The sequence below is a fragment of the Gallinula chloropus genome (assembly GCF_964237585.1).
Source record: "Gallinula chloropus genome assembly, chromosome: Z".
Classification (NCBI taxonomy): domain Eukaryota; kingdom Metazoa; phylum Chordata; class Aves; order Gruiformes; family Rallidae; genus Gallinula; species Gallinula chloropus.
The window spans coordinates 57,190,178-57,207,829 of record NC_140089.1 but is presented as its reverse complement, the minus strand read 5'-3'; the positions used below and the strand labels follow the sequence as shown (position 1 = coordinate 57,207,829).

The window sequence follows — 17,652 nt, the reverse complement described above, 5'->3', positions numbered from 1 at the left end:
TGACTTTGGAAAAAAAACTCTTTGCTGTCTAAATTCTGTGAAGTGATTGGCATGCACAACTAAGTATCATAGCAAGATAAATCTTGAGCCGATTCCTGTGGAAGCCAGTAGCAAGAAAGGCGTCTGGTTTTATGGTAAAATAAGTAGGTATTTTGGAGAGTAGAAGAATAGGGGTATTTAGGAGGAGGAGAGACTTACTCACAAATCAATAACAAGAAAATGGTGCCAGCAATATGAGTGGAAGCATCTATTTAGACTATGCTCATGGGCTGTAACAGAGCAAGTTTCTTTGCTTTGTGTACAGGCCTTTTGTTCACATGGAAAATAACGATTCCATTAAATTCTTCTGGAACCAGTAACCTTCTTAAAACTTTTAACCTTTCATCTGTATGGGATTTACATTCCTTCATAGCTGACCACTATTTTCAAACAAAAACAATAACAAAAAGAATCATAAGGCACATATGAAGCAAAAACAAGAAAAACCAAACTTAGTGTTTATTTTTTTGTCACTACAATGTAGTATATTTCTTAATGAAGTGAAATTTGGGCAAAACCACCACTTTGCAAAAATGCAGCCCACACATAGATGAGTCCTTTTGCATTTAAAGGATTCAGGAATTACTTTTTTTAAAAAATACTATATTCATCAATGCAACCACAGCAGCAAGAGTCCACTTGATAAAGGTACAGTCCTGATCATTTGCACTCTATTTAGGTAATTACCTAGACTCTAACATTAGAAATTAAAGAATTAAGCTTCATATTTAGCCTAAATCTATAGGCTGTGAGATGTGTTTCAACCTTCTCTGTTTGTACTCCTTCAGTTTTGAGGCTTAGAAGACTTATACCTTTGGCTGTGTTCAACGTAACTGCTTGCAGATTAAAAAATAATGAAAAGAGGAAAGTTACTTGGCTTTCTGTGTGGAGAAAGCTGGTATGAGTGTCCTAGTTACTGAGGATCAAGTTTGAATTGCTGGCTTTTTCGACACTTCCAATTTTTTTCAACACTTTTTATGTAGAGTAAAAGAAGTCCTTAGTTAGAGAAAACCCAACCTGTGGCGATTTGCTCAGAATGGAGTAGCCCAAGAAATGGCTTTAAAAGCAAAACAACAAACACCAAGTGAAGCAGTGCTTCTATGTGAATGTAAGCAGCTCTGTTTGTGGATATCACTGATCTTTGTCATTTGGGATCAATTAATGAATTGCTGTGGGTTGTTTTAGCTTGCCCACCTTCCCACTGGGGACCGAACTGCATCCACACGTGCAATTGCCATAATGGAGCTTACTGCAGTGCCTGCGATGGGGAGTGCAAATGTACTCCAGGATGGACTGGCCTTTACTGTACACAGAGTAAGTGACTTTTGTCATCCATTCTTGGTCTATAAACGAGTGACAGAACTTTCCTTTGGTGTTTTCACATTTCAGTCGTTGATGTCTTCCCACGCTGCTAAGCATTTTTGGCCCAGAAGATGTTACACGTTACCTCCGCGGTAGCAGGGGAGGCAGCTGCATAAGCACTGGCAGAGTGCTGGCAACTACATTTGAACTCCTCTTTAGCCTTGCTTTAGAGGAAGACAACTTTTGGCTGCGGCTGGGCATCCCTGTGGAAGAGTCTGTCATGTGCACACACAGAATGAATGACTCTGACATTCAGATGCTCCCCCTGCGGATGTGCAGTACTGGCTGTAGTCCATTAATATACTTACCCAGGATGTTTGCATTTTAGTTCTGGAGCAGTTGCTTCACTCCAGTTCTCTTCCCGCTCCTTCTATTGCAGGATGTCCCCTGGGTTTTTACGGGAAGGACTGTGCATTGCTATGCCAGTGTCAGAACGGAGCTGACTGCGACCACATCAGTGGGCAGTGCACCTGCCGCACGGGCTTCATGGGGAAGCACTGTGAGCAAAGTGAGTAGGAATGGCAAGTGTTGGTGCCTAAGAGCAATTACTCAACCGTCAGGGGAGTCTCTGTTTTGGCCAGTGTTTTGATACATCCTCTTTGCTTCAGGGGGAGTCTTAATGGGGTAGATGCTTCAGGAGTTGGACCTGGGCTTTTTCCAGAGAAAACCTGCAGAATTGGTTATGAAGACCTTATCTCTTGCTGTCTTCCCACATCGGCACACATGTCATATGACGTGACACCAGCCAGATGTCTGGCTCCGCTCATACGACTGCATGGGTTTTGAAGCACGGGGCTCTGAGTAGCCTGGGAGACCTGACAGTCTGGTGGAGAAGGACAATTGGTTGCTGTTTTGCCTGTTTCTTCATTGTCTTTTACCCTTTTCTTCTTTTTCGGTTTTCGTTCCTTCCTAATTTCACGGCCTTAGTGGCAGGCCCAGTACAAGTAAAGCCAAATCCCAAGTAGAGACAATTCCCTTCTCCTTTTCCCTCTTCCCTTCTCATAGTCTCCCAGATACACAGAGATCCTCTCGAAGCAAATCTTGTCCGTAGGGGTCTGCCACTGGTGACACATTGCCATCTGCTGGCCATGGACAGACAGAGTTTAGGGCTAGGAACAAAGGGTAGCGTCCGTGGTGCTGCAGATCTGTAATCCCGATACAGTTAAGAAGCTCCATCTGAAGGCTCGAGTCTGAAACAAGTGAAGGCAAAGAGCAAACCTGGGAGTGACGCAACGGGTACGTGAAACTTCAGGCACTGCTGTCTTCTGCCCACAGCTGTTAAGGCAGGCAGCAGGTGAAGAAGGTGGCAGAAAGAGTTTTCAGAGCCAAGAAAGAGCTGTCAGCAAAGGTGGGGGTGCTCTTGAGGCACTAGAGAGTGTTGCTATGAACTTGGTGGTTAAAATTCTCTGTAATTGGGACAGTGACTGCAGAGGCAAAAGAGAGCAAGGAACCTCAGGAGAGAAGTAAGTTAGCAAGTAACATGCTCTTGCTTCAAGTGACCTGTCAGTTCCTGCTCTGTGTCCCTAAATCCGTCAAATGAATGGCAATTTCCTAGGTAGCTCTTTCCAGAAACTCTCCCATTAGGTTTTGGAATGAGTGCAGAGCTGTCAAAAACTTCTCCTCAGAAAGAAATGCCATGCTATTGATAGTTGTTGATTTTATTTTCTTTTCAGAAGCCATCCCTCACAGTACCGGTGGAAATTCCAACAGTCACTATTTCTCTAACCCCAGTTATCATACTCTGACTCAGTGCGCTACCGCACCTCATGTCAACAACATGGACAGACTGACCCTGGCAAAGGTAGAGCATCAAAATCTCAGTGCTCCTCTGTCAATTAGCTTCTAGTTTATTTCATTTGGTTCCATCATGTTTCAGGTTTGGTTTCTTTTTGTGGTGGGTTGACCCTGGCTGGAGGTCTGGTGCCCAGCAAAGCCGCTCTATAACTCCCCTCCACAGCTGGACAGGGGAGAGAAGATATAACCAAAAGCTTATGAGTTGAGATAAGAGCAGGGAGAGATCATTCCGCAGGTAACATCATGGGCAAAGCATCTAATTTCCTACCAAATCAAAAGAGAGTGAGATAATGAGGTATAAAACCAAATCTTCAAACACCTCCCCTCACCCCTCCCTTCTTCCTGGCCTCAACTTTATTCACAAATTCTCTGCCACCTACCCCCGAGCGGCACAGGACGGGGGCAGAATGGGGATTGTGGCCAGTTAATCACACATTGTCTTTGCCGCTCCTTCCTCTTCAGGCAGAGGACTCCTCACATGCTTCCCCCGCTCCAGTGTGGGGTCTTTCCCACATCAGACAATCCTCCATGAACTTCTCCAACATGAATCCTTACCATGGGGGCTACAGCTCTTCACCAACTGCCCCGGTGTGGCTTACATGTGGCTCAGACCTCCAGGGACAGACTGCTCCAGCCTGCTTCCCCACAGAGCCACAGCTTGCCCCAGGCAAACCTGCTGCGGTGTGGGCTCCTCTGTCCACGGGCTGCAGGTCCTGCCAGGAGCTTGCTCTAATGCAGGCTTCCCATGAGGTCACTGCCTCCTTCAGGTGTGTCCACCCGCTCCAGCATGGAGCTGCAGCTGGGATCTCTACTTGGCATCTTCCTCCTGGGCTGCAGCAGGACTGCCTGCTTCACCATGGTCTTCTCCATGGGCTGCTGGGGAGTCTCCCCTCTGGTGCCTGGAGCGCTTCCTCCCCCTCCTTCTTCCCTGGCCTTGGTGTCTGCAGAGTTTCTTCATCTTCTCACTCCCTTCTCTGGCAGCAAGAAGTGTCTGCCTGTGGGTTTTTTTCCTTCTGAAACATCCTATCACAGAGGTGCTGCCACCATCGCTGATGGGCTCGTCACTGGCCAGCGGTGGGTCCATCCTTGAGCCGTCGGGTATTTACTCTGTCAGACGTAGGGGAAGCTTCTAGGAGCTTCTTGCAGAAGCCACCCCTGGCCCCCCACCGCTACCAAAACCTGGCCACGCAAACCCAAACCACTTTGCCTGATTAGCACCTGGAAATCCTGTAACTTCCCATCAGTTTCAGTTTCTGTTATCTGTCTTCCTTTGAATTAGGCCAAAACCAATCAGCTGTTTGTGAACCTTAAAAACGTGGAACCTGGAAAACGAGGAACTGTCATGGACTACGCGGGAACATTGCCTGCAGACTGGAAACATGGTGGCTACCTCAACGAGCTTGGTAAGAAGGAAGAAGGAGGAGGAGGAGAGGGTGAATGGTATTTACTGTGTTTGGGATAGAGAGGGAAGCAGGGAATTTTTCCTGGTTCTCCGCTCAGGGTAATGCCAAGGTGGTCTGGCTGTGCGTGAGGTTCAGGGTTATGGGTTCGACCTTTCTTCAAGGAGACAAAAAAGTGACTCCTTGTGAGGAGCGGTGAATCCACCTGATGCCCAGTGCAGACATGATATGCAAAACTCTCATCATATTGTCATACAACTATTTTCATACTAATTACTTTCATAAATCAATGGGTGTTGTAAATAAGGATCTGCTTTGGCAAAATTACTTTGATTAAATAGGTGTGGGGTTGGGTGAATCCTTTTCTCTAATCCCCACCACACAGAATCAAGGCTTTTTGAAGTAGTTTCTCATCATCTGGGCTGCTGCAGATGTAAATTGTAGCAGCATCTTCCCAGCTAAGCCTCCTGTCTGCTGAAACACAGCACATTGTCCGTCAAAAGAAAATTCCTGAGAAGGGGTGAGAATTTCTGTATCCTGTTGTCGCTTCATCCTTTCCCAATCTCAAGCATCCCAAAAAGGCTGGATCACACTCCTCATGTCTCTGCCCAGTGAAAGCCTTAGAAGGGACTCTGAGTGCCATTATTCTTTAGATGATTTAATTACCTTCATTTCTAGTCCTTCTCACTGTCAGGTTCTGGGGATCAGGTGCAGCATCAGAAGCAGTCTGCAGCAGGATTTTTCCCTGCCCATCCCTAGCCTTGGTCTAACAACAGCTCCGGCCGAGACGCGGGGTTTTTAAGAAAACAGTTTAACGCTCAGAGTTCAGCTTTACATTTTCTTAGAGCAGATGTACCAGCACTTGGGACTTCTGAGAGATCCTGGCTGTGGCTACCCCACTGCATGGGGAGATTCTGGAAGACTGGAGGAATGCTGATGTTATGCCTGGTTTCTAGAAGGTGCAGTGGGATTGCTTGGGTAGCTCTAGGCTTGTGACCTGGGTGTCAGGCTTGGCAAAAACAGCAGGACAGCTGACATGAGACCTAGTAAATAAAGATGGAGTAGGAATAAATTTAGTTGGTTTAGGTCTTCTCAAATAACCTAATTTTGTTCTTGGAAACTGTGTATTTTGTTTAGAGAGAGACTGTCTAGAGAAAGTTCCTTTAGACTTCTGTAATGCTTGTAACAGAGTACCATGATGCAATCTTGGTTGCAGTGACCATGAAATGTTGGAGTTCTAGATCCTCAGGGAAGTAAGGAGGGTGCACAGCAAGCTCACTACCCTGGACTGCAGCAGAACATACTTCGGCCTCTTCAGGGACCTGCTCAGTAGAGTACCATGGAACGAAGCCCTGGAAGGACCAGGGGCCCAGGACAGCTGGTTAGTATTCAAGGACTGCCTCTTTCAAGCTCTGGAGAGATGCAGCCCAACAAATGCACCAGGAGACCTGCCTGGATGAACAAGGCGCTCCTGGGCAAACTCAGACAGGGAAAGGAAGCCTACAGAGGGTAGAAGCATGGGCAGGTAGTCTAGGGGGAATAACGAGAAACTGTTCCAACAGCCAGGGACCAGGTTAAGAAAGCTAAAGTGCTGACAGAATTAAATCTGGCCTGAGACATCAAGGGCAACATCAAAAGCTTCTATAGCTCCGTCAGTGACAAAATGAGGGTGAGAGGAAAAATTGGCCTTGTCTCCAGAAGGAAACAGGAGATGCAGTTACCCAGGATCTGGAGAAGGCTGAGGTACTTCATGACTTTTTGCCTCAGTCTTTTCTGGCAAGTGCTCAAGCCACAGTGCCCAAGGCACAGAAAGTGAAAGCACGTGAAGTACAGTGTCCAGCTCTGAGCTCCCCAGTAAAAGACACTGAGCTGCTGAAGTGAGGCCAGGGGAGGGCTACAAAGGTCACCGCAGGGCTGGAGCACCTCTCCTACAAAGACAGGCTGAGAGAGTTGTGCTTGTTCCGCCTTGAGAAGAGAAGGCTCTGGATATTCTGTAGCAGCCTTTCACTACCTAACAGGGAGGGGGCTACCAGAAATCTGGAGAGGGGCTGTTTACAAGGGCATATAGTGAAAGGACAAAATGTAATGGCCTTAACCTGAAAGAGGTTAGATTTAGATCAGGTGTTAGGATGGAATTTTTCTCTGTTGGGGTGGTGAGGCCCCGTCACAGGCTGCCCAGAGAAGCGGTGGCTGCCCCCTCCCTGGCATTGTTCAGGGCCAGGCTGGATGGGGCTTTGGGCAACCTGGTCTAGTGGAGGGTGTCTCTGCCCACGGCAGGGCGCTGGAACTAGATGTGCTTTGAGGTCCCTTCCAACCCCAACCACTCTGGGATTATCTGTATTGAATGCCAGCTACTATTCTAACCAGAATTGACAGTTCTCAGACTGCAACAGGAATTTGCTGATGACAAGACCAAGGGCCATAAACAAGAATAGCAGTAGAAGTGGATTCATTAAGGACTGTCTAACCATTTGGAAGTGCTATGACTGGTTTCTATTTAAATATTTGATGGGGAGCGAGTTGTTAGAACTCAACACCCTGTGTAGCATTGATGTCCATACTACTAGCATGCTTGAGAGAAACACGTGTTTTTCTTGTTGCAGATCTAGTGAAGAACTCCCAATATAATTTAAGTAATTGCTCGTAAAGTAGTTCTGAGAACCCCTACGCTACTATAAAAGACCCACCAGCTCTTGTCCCCAGAAGTTCAGAATGCGGCTATGTGGAAATGAAGTCCCCGGCACGCGGGGACTCCCCGTATGCTGAGATCGCTGGCTCTGCTTCAGCCAATAGGAACGTTTATGAAGTTGGTAAGTGCAAAATGTACTTCTCGATGTTGAAGGTTAAGAACAAAGAGCACAGGACTTTTTCCTTTGAGCCAGGTTACTCAAAACACATTAAAAATCAGCTAAAAAAGCGATACGTTCAGGTTCTGGTTTCTGCTCCACCCATCTCTTTTCCAGGGAAGTGGTAGAGTTCACAAGGACAGAGCTTTAAATACCTTCAGCTCTGATCTCTAACCTAGAGAGAGCGCTCAATTTCCCTGGTTTGAAGGCCTGTCTTTAAACAACAGCGTAAGCTAAGCATTTGATCGCACTCTATTTTAGGCTGTTGTGGTGGTTGCACCTTGACTGGAGGCCGGGTTCCTAGCAAAGACACTCTTCTCACTCCCCTTTTCAGCTGGGGGAGAAAATACCTCTTGAGAGGCTTAGGAGTGGAGATAAGGACAGGGAGAGATCATTCCGCAATCAGCGTCACAGGCAGAACAGACTCAACAGGGAATTGAAAAAACCCATCTTACCACACTCACATGCACAGAAACCAGGGTAGAATAACGAGAAGTGCAACCAAATCCTAAAAGGCCTGTCCCTGCCTCTCCCTTCTTCAAAGACTCAACTTTATTCATTATTTCTCTCCCTTCCTCCTCGCTGAGGTGTCACAGGGGGGTGGCGGAATGGGGGTTTCCATCAGTTCCTCATAAGTAATCTTCCTTCTTAGCGGGAAAGGGGGGGGTGGGCATTCCTTACACTCTTCCCCTCCTCCAGCATGGGGTCCTCCACAAACTTCTTCAACGTCAGTCTTTTCCCACAGGGCTCCATCTCTTCACCAGCTGTCCCAGCGTGGGTCACTGCTATGGAGTACAGTCATAAAATCATAGAACGTCTCTGAGTCTCTCAGGCCCACACTGCTCCATCCTGGTGCCCCCCAGTGCCCCCAGAAAACATGCTGTGGCCTGGGGCCTGTCTCTGCATAGGCTGCAGGTCCTGCCAGGAGCTTGCTCCAACACAGGTCACTGCATCTTCTACACTTGTCTCCCCGCTCCAGCCTGGGGCCTCTCCACGGGCTGCAGGAAGCATCTCTGCTCCCCATCATCTTCAGTGGGTGGCAAGGGGACAACCTGTTCCCCATGCTCTTCTCCACGGGCTGCAGGGGAATCTCTCCTGTGGCACCTGGAGCGCCTCCTCCTCCCCTTCTTCACTGACCTTGGTGTCTGCAAAGTTTCTTTCATCTTCTCACTCCCTCCTCTGGTGGCAAAAAGCGTCCACTTGTGGGATTTTTCCTTAAATATGTGACCACAGAGGGGCTGTGACTGGTGCTGATGGGCTTGGCCTTGGTCAGTGGCGGATCGGTCCTTGAGCTGGTTTGGCCATGCAGACCCACAGGAGCAGTTAAGTACTGAACACAGCTGGAGTAAGTTTATGGGAGGGATAGAAAGAATCTGTTTCCTCTTCTTGACATGAAAACCAGCATCTTCCCCCCCAGAGGCTGTATTTCACTGACAGGTGCCCTATCGAGTTCCTGCGTTACTGTGGCTGGTGTAGTTCCAGAAAACTTGGGGTTCTGGTAGAATCCTCCTTATCCCAATGGTCTCTAGGCTGGAATAAAGTCTATGTCTTCTGTCATAGGATACCATTTGCCTTTTCTGTTCCCAATTAGACATTCCTCCAAAACGCACCAGTTCTCCCAACATTTCTAAGGATTTTTATCCTTAGGAGCTGCCATTCAGCTCCATACGTTGCAGTTCTGACCACTACTTCTGCCACTACACAACTAATGCTCCATAACATATCAGTAATTACTTCAGAAAAGGTGTGTGCTACATCAGTTTATTTTTGCCACCAGGGACTGATTATGTAAGGAGTGGACAAAGGTGATGACTGCTGTAAATCTTAACTGCGAGGAAAGGTTTACATTTTATAAACAGGTAGTAATAATGTCTGTAATAGAGGATAAAAATTGTCAAGTATTCTGTTTTTTTTTTATTCTTAGAAATAACTGAGCAATCTCTGTGCATACTTGCTAAAAAGGCACCTTTTCTTTTTTATAGCTGACGTAGAGAAACACGTGCTTAAGCTGGTCTTTTGCATCGCTGATAATGTGACACATGTACCCCCCATTCTTTATTAACTCCTGTCTCCATTTCTATGCTGTGTGTCTGTGTTCTAGCCATCTAGTTGTAATTGCAAAAATATTCTACCGTGTGTGCGTTTCTTTGGCATTTTGGCCAACTGGCCTTTATTTTGTCCGGCTGAAGGAACCTCTGGGCAGAGGGAGAGGATTGAAGGCAGAATTCGTGTCGTCCCCATGTCTGTCAGAGGTGGTTACCTAATACATAACACTTTAACCTACTTCATTGGGAAAAAACATCAAGGTGGTGTTGTCAAGGCTAGTAACGAGGAAGCAGAAGGAAAGTCCAAACCAGTCCCTCCTTAAAGTTTAGCTTATTCTGTTGGCTCTGCATGGAGAGCACCTTTCCAACAGGCTCCTTTCTCTCCCTCCAGAACAGCCTGTTGGGAACTGTGAAATCTGCCAAGGTAGCGATGCATTGGAGCAGAATTGTTCCCCAAACATCTCAGCTGGAAATAAAATGGTTGATCCAGACCGGACATTCTGTGTCAGTGCCAAGTTACCTCTAGAACCCTGCATCAGGTGCGGCAGGACTGTTTCTAGCTGCTGCTGCTGGTGATGGTGCCGGAAAACATGCTTGTAATGGAGCCCCAGCAGGCTCCTCCACCCTCTTCTGGCAGTAGCTCTCCAGCTTCTTGGGAGCAGCGTGTCCCAACATTTGCTCTGTGCCCAGGTAAAAGGGGTAGGCAGTTGCATCGTACGGCATACAGCGGGAAGCACGAGTCCTCCCTGAATTTATTTCAGCGAAGGATCACTGGTAGACACTCTGAACAGATTACCTGCAGGGCTCACATAGTTTTGTCAAATGACAGCCACAGGACAAAAGCCCGTGGGACTGGCGTTGGCAATCCCACTGTCCCCTCTGTGCCCCAGGAGGCTTCCACTGAAGGACACTCATCTGTCAATTTGAGAGACCACCCCCCCAACTTAATCTTCATGCTTATCATCTAGCCCTTTCTGTAGATCCCAGTATGCTCTTTAGAGAATTTAAATCCAAACAGAGATACTATATTGTGGTGGGAATTTAACAAGTAAGCTGACGAGTAATTTCAGCAAGTACTGTCTACTAAGAGAAAGGCCTTCACCAGGGACAGGGACGGCAAGAGAAGCTTTGCTGCTAAACAGTCACATTACAAGAGTGAGAAATGTCACACTGAAAAGGGAGCAACTTGGTACCAGTTTACTAAAGTGCAAAACGATGCACAAGGTGTGTAGCTGACTTTAATTGAGGTAGTAAGTAGAAACTTGAGGTTTTCCATAATGTAGGTGTACTAATGGTGGTCATGGAGAAACACCATGAACCTCAAGGTTTTTTAAAAGGCTTAAAGGCTTTTAAGCAAAGATTTTAATCACAACACAGTCACGCATAAAGTTTGTCCTTATTTTGATGTACTCAGAGAAGTCACATAAATTTTAATTGGAGATGCACATGCAGATTAGGGGAAAGAAGATTTCAGTGCATTCATACTTTCTGTTGAGACAATCTGCAAAGCTGAGTTCATATTGAAGGGAATACAGAATAAAACAAACTCCAAAGTGGCCAAGGTGTCAGTTAAGATCTATTGGATTCTCCAAGTACCGTGACCATGACTGAATTTGTTTCATTACATAGGTATCCATCTAATGATCCTTATACTGAAGCTCTGAAGTCCAGACTGAAGAATACACAGCTCATTTGGACAGAAATTTTGACAGAACGATGCGTGTTTCCTAATTGCTGCCCAGAAAATCATGTGGTTTGGTAGGCTTGTACTAGTGCTAAAGCACAGAACTTCCCAGTTTTAGCCCACAACGTTTCACTTTGGTGTGACTGAACTGTAATACATCCTTAAAGAAAAGCTATCAAGTGTGCCTGGCTTTTTTTCTTAGCTGTAACAAAATGGTGTTTTGTTGTGAAAATGTTTCTGTTTTCCAAAGATGACTGCTGTTGGTCCTTCTGCCCTTCACTACCATTTATTTCACCTCATGTACCTGTAGGCTGATGGAATAAAGTTTCTAATGAAAGATGTGAATGCTGTGACGTTTTTTCCTTTCCCTTTCTTTTGCTGAGGGTGGGTCTAGAAATAGCGCAGGAACTATAAAACATGTTACACTTACCCATGCTGGACAACCAAGTCATGTATTTGATGGCATACAAGTCTCTCTCTTAGAGACAGCAAGTAGTTCCTGAGATGCTTTGTCATAAATTGTGGTGGTTTGGCCCTGGCTGGAGGCCAGACGCCCACCAAAGCTGCTCTATCACTTCAGACTTTGGTCATGATTTCACTCCCTTCTTCCCCCGCACTGCGGCACAGGGAGGGGCTTGCTCTAACGTGGGTCACAGCATCTCCTCTATGTCTCCACCTGCTTCATCTAGCGTGGAGCCTCTCCAGGGGCTGCAGGTGGGGTCTCAGCCTTTTCCATGGGCTCTGGGGGGACACCCGCTCCACCATGGCTTTCTCCACAGGCTGCAGGGGCATCATTCTCTCCAGCAGCAGGGCGAGGCCTCCTCTCCCGCCCTCCCCGGCCTTGCTGCCTGCACAGCTCCTTACATCTTCTCACTCCCCTCTTTGGTGGGAAAATGCACCTGCCTGCGTTTTTATTCTCCTAAATGTGATTCCCTGATGCGCTGTGACATTGGACGATTGGCTCGGCCTTGTTCAGCAGCAACTCTGGCCTTGAATTAGCCCATGTTTACTCTCTCGGGCCTGCAGAGAGCTTCTGGCTGCTTCTTGCAGCAGCCATTTTCTGCAGCCCCCCGCCCCCTTTTCCACCAGGACCCAGCCACGCAAAACTCTGACAGAAATCAAGGCTGATTTTGAGCTCCTAAACTTCTGTGATGTTCTGCCTGTTCCTAGACGAGCCACGTCCAGAAGTAGGGCAATTCTTCCAAGCCAGTCTCTTGAATACTTTAACCTTTACCCTTGAGAAAGATGGGAAGTTGACTTCACAAAAGCAAGATATTTTCCCTTTAATAAATTAATAATAATAACAACAATGATCGCCTTGGAATAATGACTAAGGAGCCAGTAACAACGTACAAACGCAGCATAAAGGGGCAAAGCATATGGCAGTTTCTCCTTTGTAACTCTGACCTCCAAGGATTCATTTCAAACACTGGTTACAGGCAGATGTGTGGGAAATTGTTATTTATTTTAGTTCTACTTATTTATTGCTTTAAATATTATTCCAATTTAGTTAGCGTTTGATCAAGGATGAGATTTGGCATAATGGAAGGAGAGAAAGGCAGGAGAAAACCCACAAGAGTGAGCCAAGTGCTTCGGGCTTGTTCCTCAGGGCTCAGTTCTAGGGCTAGTTCCAGTCAATCCTTTTATCAGTGATCCGGGGGCAGGGGTTGGATGCACCGTTAGCAAGTTTACTGATGCTACTAAACCGGCAGCCGCTGTTAAGTCTCTTGAGCAAGAACAGGCCTTGCAGTGGGCTGTAGATACACTGGAGCATGGGGCAGTCATCAAGGGCATGAAATTTAACAAGACAAACTATTGGCTTCTGCACCTTGGGTGGGTGGGTGCCAGGCACAAGTATAAATTCACAGAATAACAGAATATCCTGAGTGGGAAGAGATGCACAAGGATCATCAAGTGCAACGCTTGGCTCCACACATGGCCGGCCAAGCCAGAGCATGTGAGTGAGCGCTCAAAGCTGTGTCAAGGCAGGTTCAGACTTGAGCTCAGGATCAATTTCTGTATCAAGAGGGTGATCAAACACTGCAACAGCCTTCCTCAAGGGATGGCCCATGCCCCGTGCCCATCCGTTTCAGAGGCATTTGGACAATGCCCTTAACAACAGGCTTGAACTTTTGGTCAGCCCTGGAGTGGTCGGGCAGTCGGACTAGAAGATTGTTGGAGTTCCTTCCACCAGGGACAGTTCTGTTCTGTTGTGTTTTATTGTCCGTCAAGGTTTGTGAAAGCCAGAAGACCACCAAAAAGTAGTCATCTGACATGGCAGCTTCTGGAAGCTGCCTGAGTGCCATGTTTACTGGTCACCAACGGACAAGCGTGACGTCACCCAGCCCTGTAACCCAGCACACAGGGGTGCCCAACGGCCTCAAGCGCAGACTCCAGCTGAGCAGCCAGCGAGGCTGGAGTGCTGAGCGAAGGCTTGGTGCTGCTGCCTTACTCAGGACGGTTTTCCAGTGCGGTATCCCAGAGATACTGAAGGGTGTGTCCAGGGCACACGCGGCGCATCTTCGAGCGCAGCTTCCAGCTGCTGCAGCGCCATTTGGAGGAAGCAGTTCACCACCCGCAGCTCCTCCCAGCCCACCGCAGCCAGAACAGCATGGCCACGGAGGTGGAACACCGCTGTCCAGTCTGCCTGGACAGCATTGACAACGCCGCCTTCGTGATGCCATGCCTCCACCAGTTCTGCTACGCCTGCATCCTGCGGTGGGCTAACAGCAAACCTGAGTGCCCCCTCTGCAAGAGGGGAGTACAATCCATCTTGCACTCGGTGCGGGCAGACCATGAATTTGAAGAGGTCCACATCAGACCACCACGAGAGGACTCAACATGGCCTGCCATACCTGCAGCTGGAGGAGCGCCCGCACACCCGGGGACCGACAGCCCCCCTCGCCCGCTAGCTGCCCAGCCGCCGGCGGTGGAGACGGTGCCCAGGGCTACAGTGGGTGGCCTGCAGCCAGACACCTGGGCATCTCTCTTTGATGAGCACCCAGCCCTCCTCCAACGCTTTCTGCCGTGGCTACAACAACACCTGAGGGCCACATTTCAACGGCAGCCTTCCACAGCAGATGTGTTGGAGGACCTCATCCGGGCCGTCCTGGGCTTATACGGGCTGGATGAAGACGTGCTGGTCCGGCTGCTGCAGCCCAGCCTGCAGGAGCGCGCAGTGTCGTTCGTGCGCCGGCTCATCAGTGTCGCCGTGCGGCGCTGCCGCAGGGAGGCCCGACGTCTCCTGGGCCTGGAGGATGGCCCTGCAGCCGAGGCGCGGGAGGGCAGGCCCACCTCTGCCCCCCATCCTGCTGCCTCCAGAGCCGGCTCTCCTGCCCCTGGACCAGCCCCCTCCAGCAGCCCAGCAGGGGCTCGGGAAGAGGAGCGCCCCAGCACCTCGGCCGCTGCTCTTGCTGGGCATCCCACCAGCCCACACCACGCCCCCTCTCCCATCCACGGGGAGCGTGAAGAGCCGGCGGCGGGTCTGGGGCAGGCTGTGGCAGGTCCCTCCAGTGCCAGCCAGGGCAGGGACCGTGCCCCTGGGAGACCAAGACGAGCAGCAAAGAGGAGGGCCAGCGGCTCCCAGGACTCTTCCCAGCCCCCCAAGAGGCCACCCTCCCAGGAAAACTAGACCTGGGCCCAGGAGCTGCCAACACCAGAGCCGGTCCAGCAGCTGGGGCACACCCCCATCACTCGCCACCCCAGCGCTGTCCACCACCTTCACTGGACCCAGGAAGTGCACTGGCAGCAGCAGAGGTGAGTTGTGGGGGAAACCCTGGGCAGCTGGGAGGGTTGCCTGGTGCTTTGTAAAGGCTGTAAAACTGAAGTAACTGTTTTCTCTCCGGCTGGCAGAGGATGAAGGCACGAGGGTTACGGGTAGCTGGGCAGCTGCCGACTTGCGCAGCCTGAGGCGGCACGCAGCGGGCCGGGAGGGGGGTGGGGGGCAGGTTGCGGGACCGGCACCCCCACGTGACGCGAGGTCCGCTGCGAGCGTGGCGGGGGAGCTGTGCTGCTCCTGCGGCCGAGCCCGAAGGAGCCTTTTCCTGGGAGGCGGGGCCACCCGGAGGTGCTCGGGGCCGCGGCCTTCTGGCTGGGCCAGAATGTCTGGGCGGTGCGCAGCGGGAAGAGGCGGTGGGCTCTGGAGGATGGGCTCGGTGAGGCCCCGTGTCGCGGCGGGAGGAGGGCACGCCTTGGCACCCGTCGTCCGCGGCGGCGGCGGGGAGGGAGCGTCTGGAAGGCTTTGGGCGGGTGAGGCTGGGCGGTGGGCGGCATCCCGGAGCGAGCGGTGGGTGTCCCCCGGTCCCGGGTGCCGTCTGGGGCCGTTGGGGCCCTGTAGGCAGGTCCGGATGTTAAGACGCAGTCCTGGGGGCAGCGCGGGAGGTTGTGCCAGGTGGGGCGGAGGGTCGCTGAGGTCTTTGCCGGGCTGTGTGTGTGAGGAATGTCGGCGGGGTCCGCCCCGGGACGAGCTCCGGCAGCCGTCCCGTCGGGGCGACTTTCCCCCCTTGGGCAGCACACCTGCGACTGCACGGTGTCTGCCCCTCACCAGACTGATTCTGGTGTAGGCAGTCTGTCTTGTTGCCCTTACTCTGAACCGTCTTGTCCTAAAGAAAGGCTGCACTGGCCCCAGTGCTCCTTGCTGGCAGGCTCTGGGGCTTCTTGCAGCGTTACGGTTGTGGGTTGTGAGGCAGATGAAGCTACAGAGCAAGACCCCTTGCGGCCTCAGTGATGACTGGCAGTGGTATTGGAAACCACCAGCACTTCACGGAACTTCCAGCTCCTGATAGCTTGCTAGGTCCTGTATAGTGATCTGCTCCTGCGAGTCACCCTCCTGGTGACCAGGCTTTCTCCCGGCACTGGGTAGTGTTCAGATGCCTGCTCTCAGGGCCCTGTGCTCCAGCGTTGCAGCTCAGGCTGGAAGTGCTAGATCCCTTGTGGTTTTAGCTGGAATTAGCATGATTGGCAGTAGAAATCCTTACCCTTGAGGATCTCTTAGCATAGGATAGAAGTGATGCTTCAGGAAGTCTGTTTCTGGAGGATACCTTGTTGCAGTGCTTTGCCCTTTCTAGTTCGTTTATAGTGCCGTGAAAAACAAACGTTTCTTTTGGGCAAAATCGTCTGCAAGTGCTGGAGCTGTTGCATCATGACATTTACCCTACGTCAGTTGGTACAAACTGGTTGAATGCATGTGGTTCTGTGTAGCTGTGTCTTTGGGTTTACGTAGTCCCATGTAGATAACACTGTATACTAGACCAACAGTTCTCTGTGGTCATCAGTGGCTTGTGGAGCTATGTAAGCCCTCTATGATTTCAAAATAACAACAGCAAGGGTGTTCAACTGTCCTGATTTTGGTCCGGATGGAGTTAAATTCATTTGTAACAGCGGATGGAATGCTGTGTTTGGGAGTTAAAATGGGAGTAGTGCTGATAACACCCTGATGTTTCTGATTGCTGTCAGACAGTCAAGGACTTTCTCAGCTCTTCATGAGAAAGGAGGGGCGAGGCCAGGACAGGTGACCTAACTGACCAAAGAGAGTATTCCACGCCAGTTACCTCCTGCCCAGGATATCGGGGGGCTGACGGGAGGAAGGCCGAGGGCGGCTCCGGGACGTGCGGTTCTTGGGGGACGGTCGGGTTCTGGGACGGCTCTGGGTGGCACGGCCTGAGTTGTGGGTTTGGTGAGAAACTGCACTGTGTATCAACAGCTTCATATATTTTTGCTCTAGAGTCCTGTCAACATTGTTATATTGTATCTTTCTGTTATCTTAGTAAACTCTCCTTATCCCAACCCACGGGCCTCTTATTTCTTGGTTTTGGGGTTATTTGCCCCTTCCTTTTCCCTTCCCTTACCTCTTACCCTCCCCTCCCCCCCTTCCCTTTTCCCTGCTCTTTTCCTTTAAGGAGCAGGCAGCTGTGTGGATCTCGGCTCTCAGCCGGGGTGAAACCACGACAGAGGTGAAATCAAGCAGCAGCTGAAAGGAGCCTTGATGAAAGAAAGTGTTTCTGGGAGGGTTTGGTCAGTGATTACAGATGTTGCACAGTGGGAAATTCTCTCTTTGTTTGCAGTGTATAATTGGAAGAAGAATGACTTTAGAAATACTTCTGCGAGGAGGAACGTGAACTCCCGTAGGTGAGTGAAAAGACAAAATCTTACTGCAAATTCTTCTGCTTAGTGAACTTTAGGGGAGGGCTGTGTAGCTCCTTTCTGAGGGATGCTGAGATGTGCTCATTCGTCAAGGTCAGTCTGTTCCCCACCAGGCAGTTACTGGCCCTTTCATCCCGTCTGCAGAGAAACTTTCAAGGTACTCAGAACCCACAGTCCCTGGGTCATCAGAGCTTTTAGGAGGTGTGCTGCACAGGAACCATACTTGCTTTCCGAGTCTGGGCTCAAATGCTTAATCTTGAGTTACTTTATTTCCTCTTACAACACATACTGGTTGTAAGAGGAAATACACTTTCTCCTTTGTGATTTCAATGCTTTCATTT

At 49.7% G+C, this 17,652-nt stretch overlaps 1 protein-coding gene across 1 annotated transcript in view; it reads left to right on the top strand.

The window, feature by feature from the left end:
* LOC311203713 (uncharacterized protein) overlaps positions 1-17,652 on the top strand; it is a gene marked incomplete at its 5' end in the record, with an annotated part of 71,391 nt that overhangs the window by 9,370 nt on the left and 44,369 nt on the right. Inside the window, 6 exon segments of the mRNA XM_084278470.1 lie at positions 1,225-1,353; positions 1,781-1,909; positions 3,075-3,202; positions 4,475-4,598; positions 7,163-7,239; positions 7,243-7,405. Of these exon segments, the coding sequence (XP_084134596.1) occupies positions 1,225-1,353; positions 1,781-1,909; positions 3,075-3,202; positions 4,475-4,598; positions 7,163-7,239; positions 7,243-7,405 (750 nt within the window).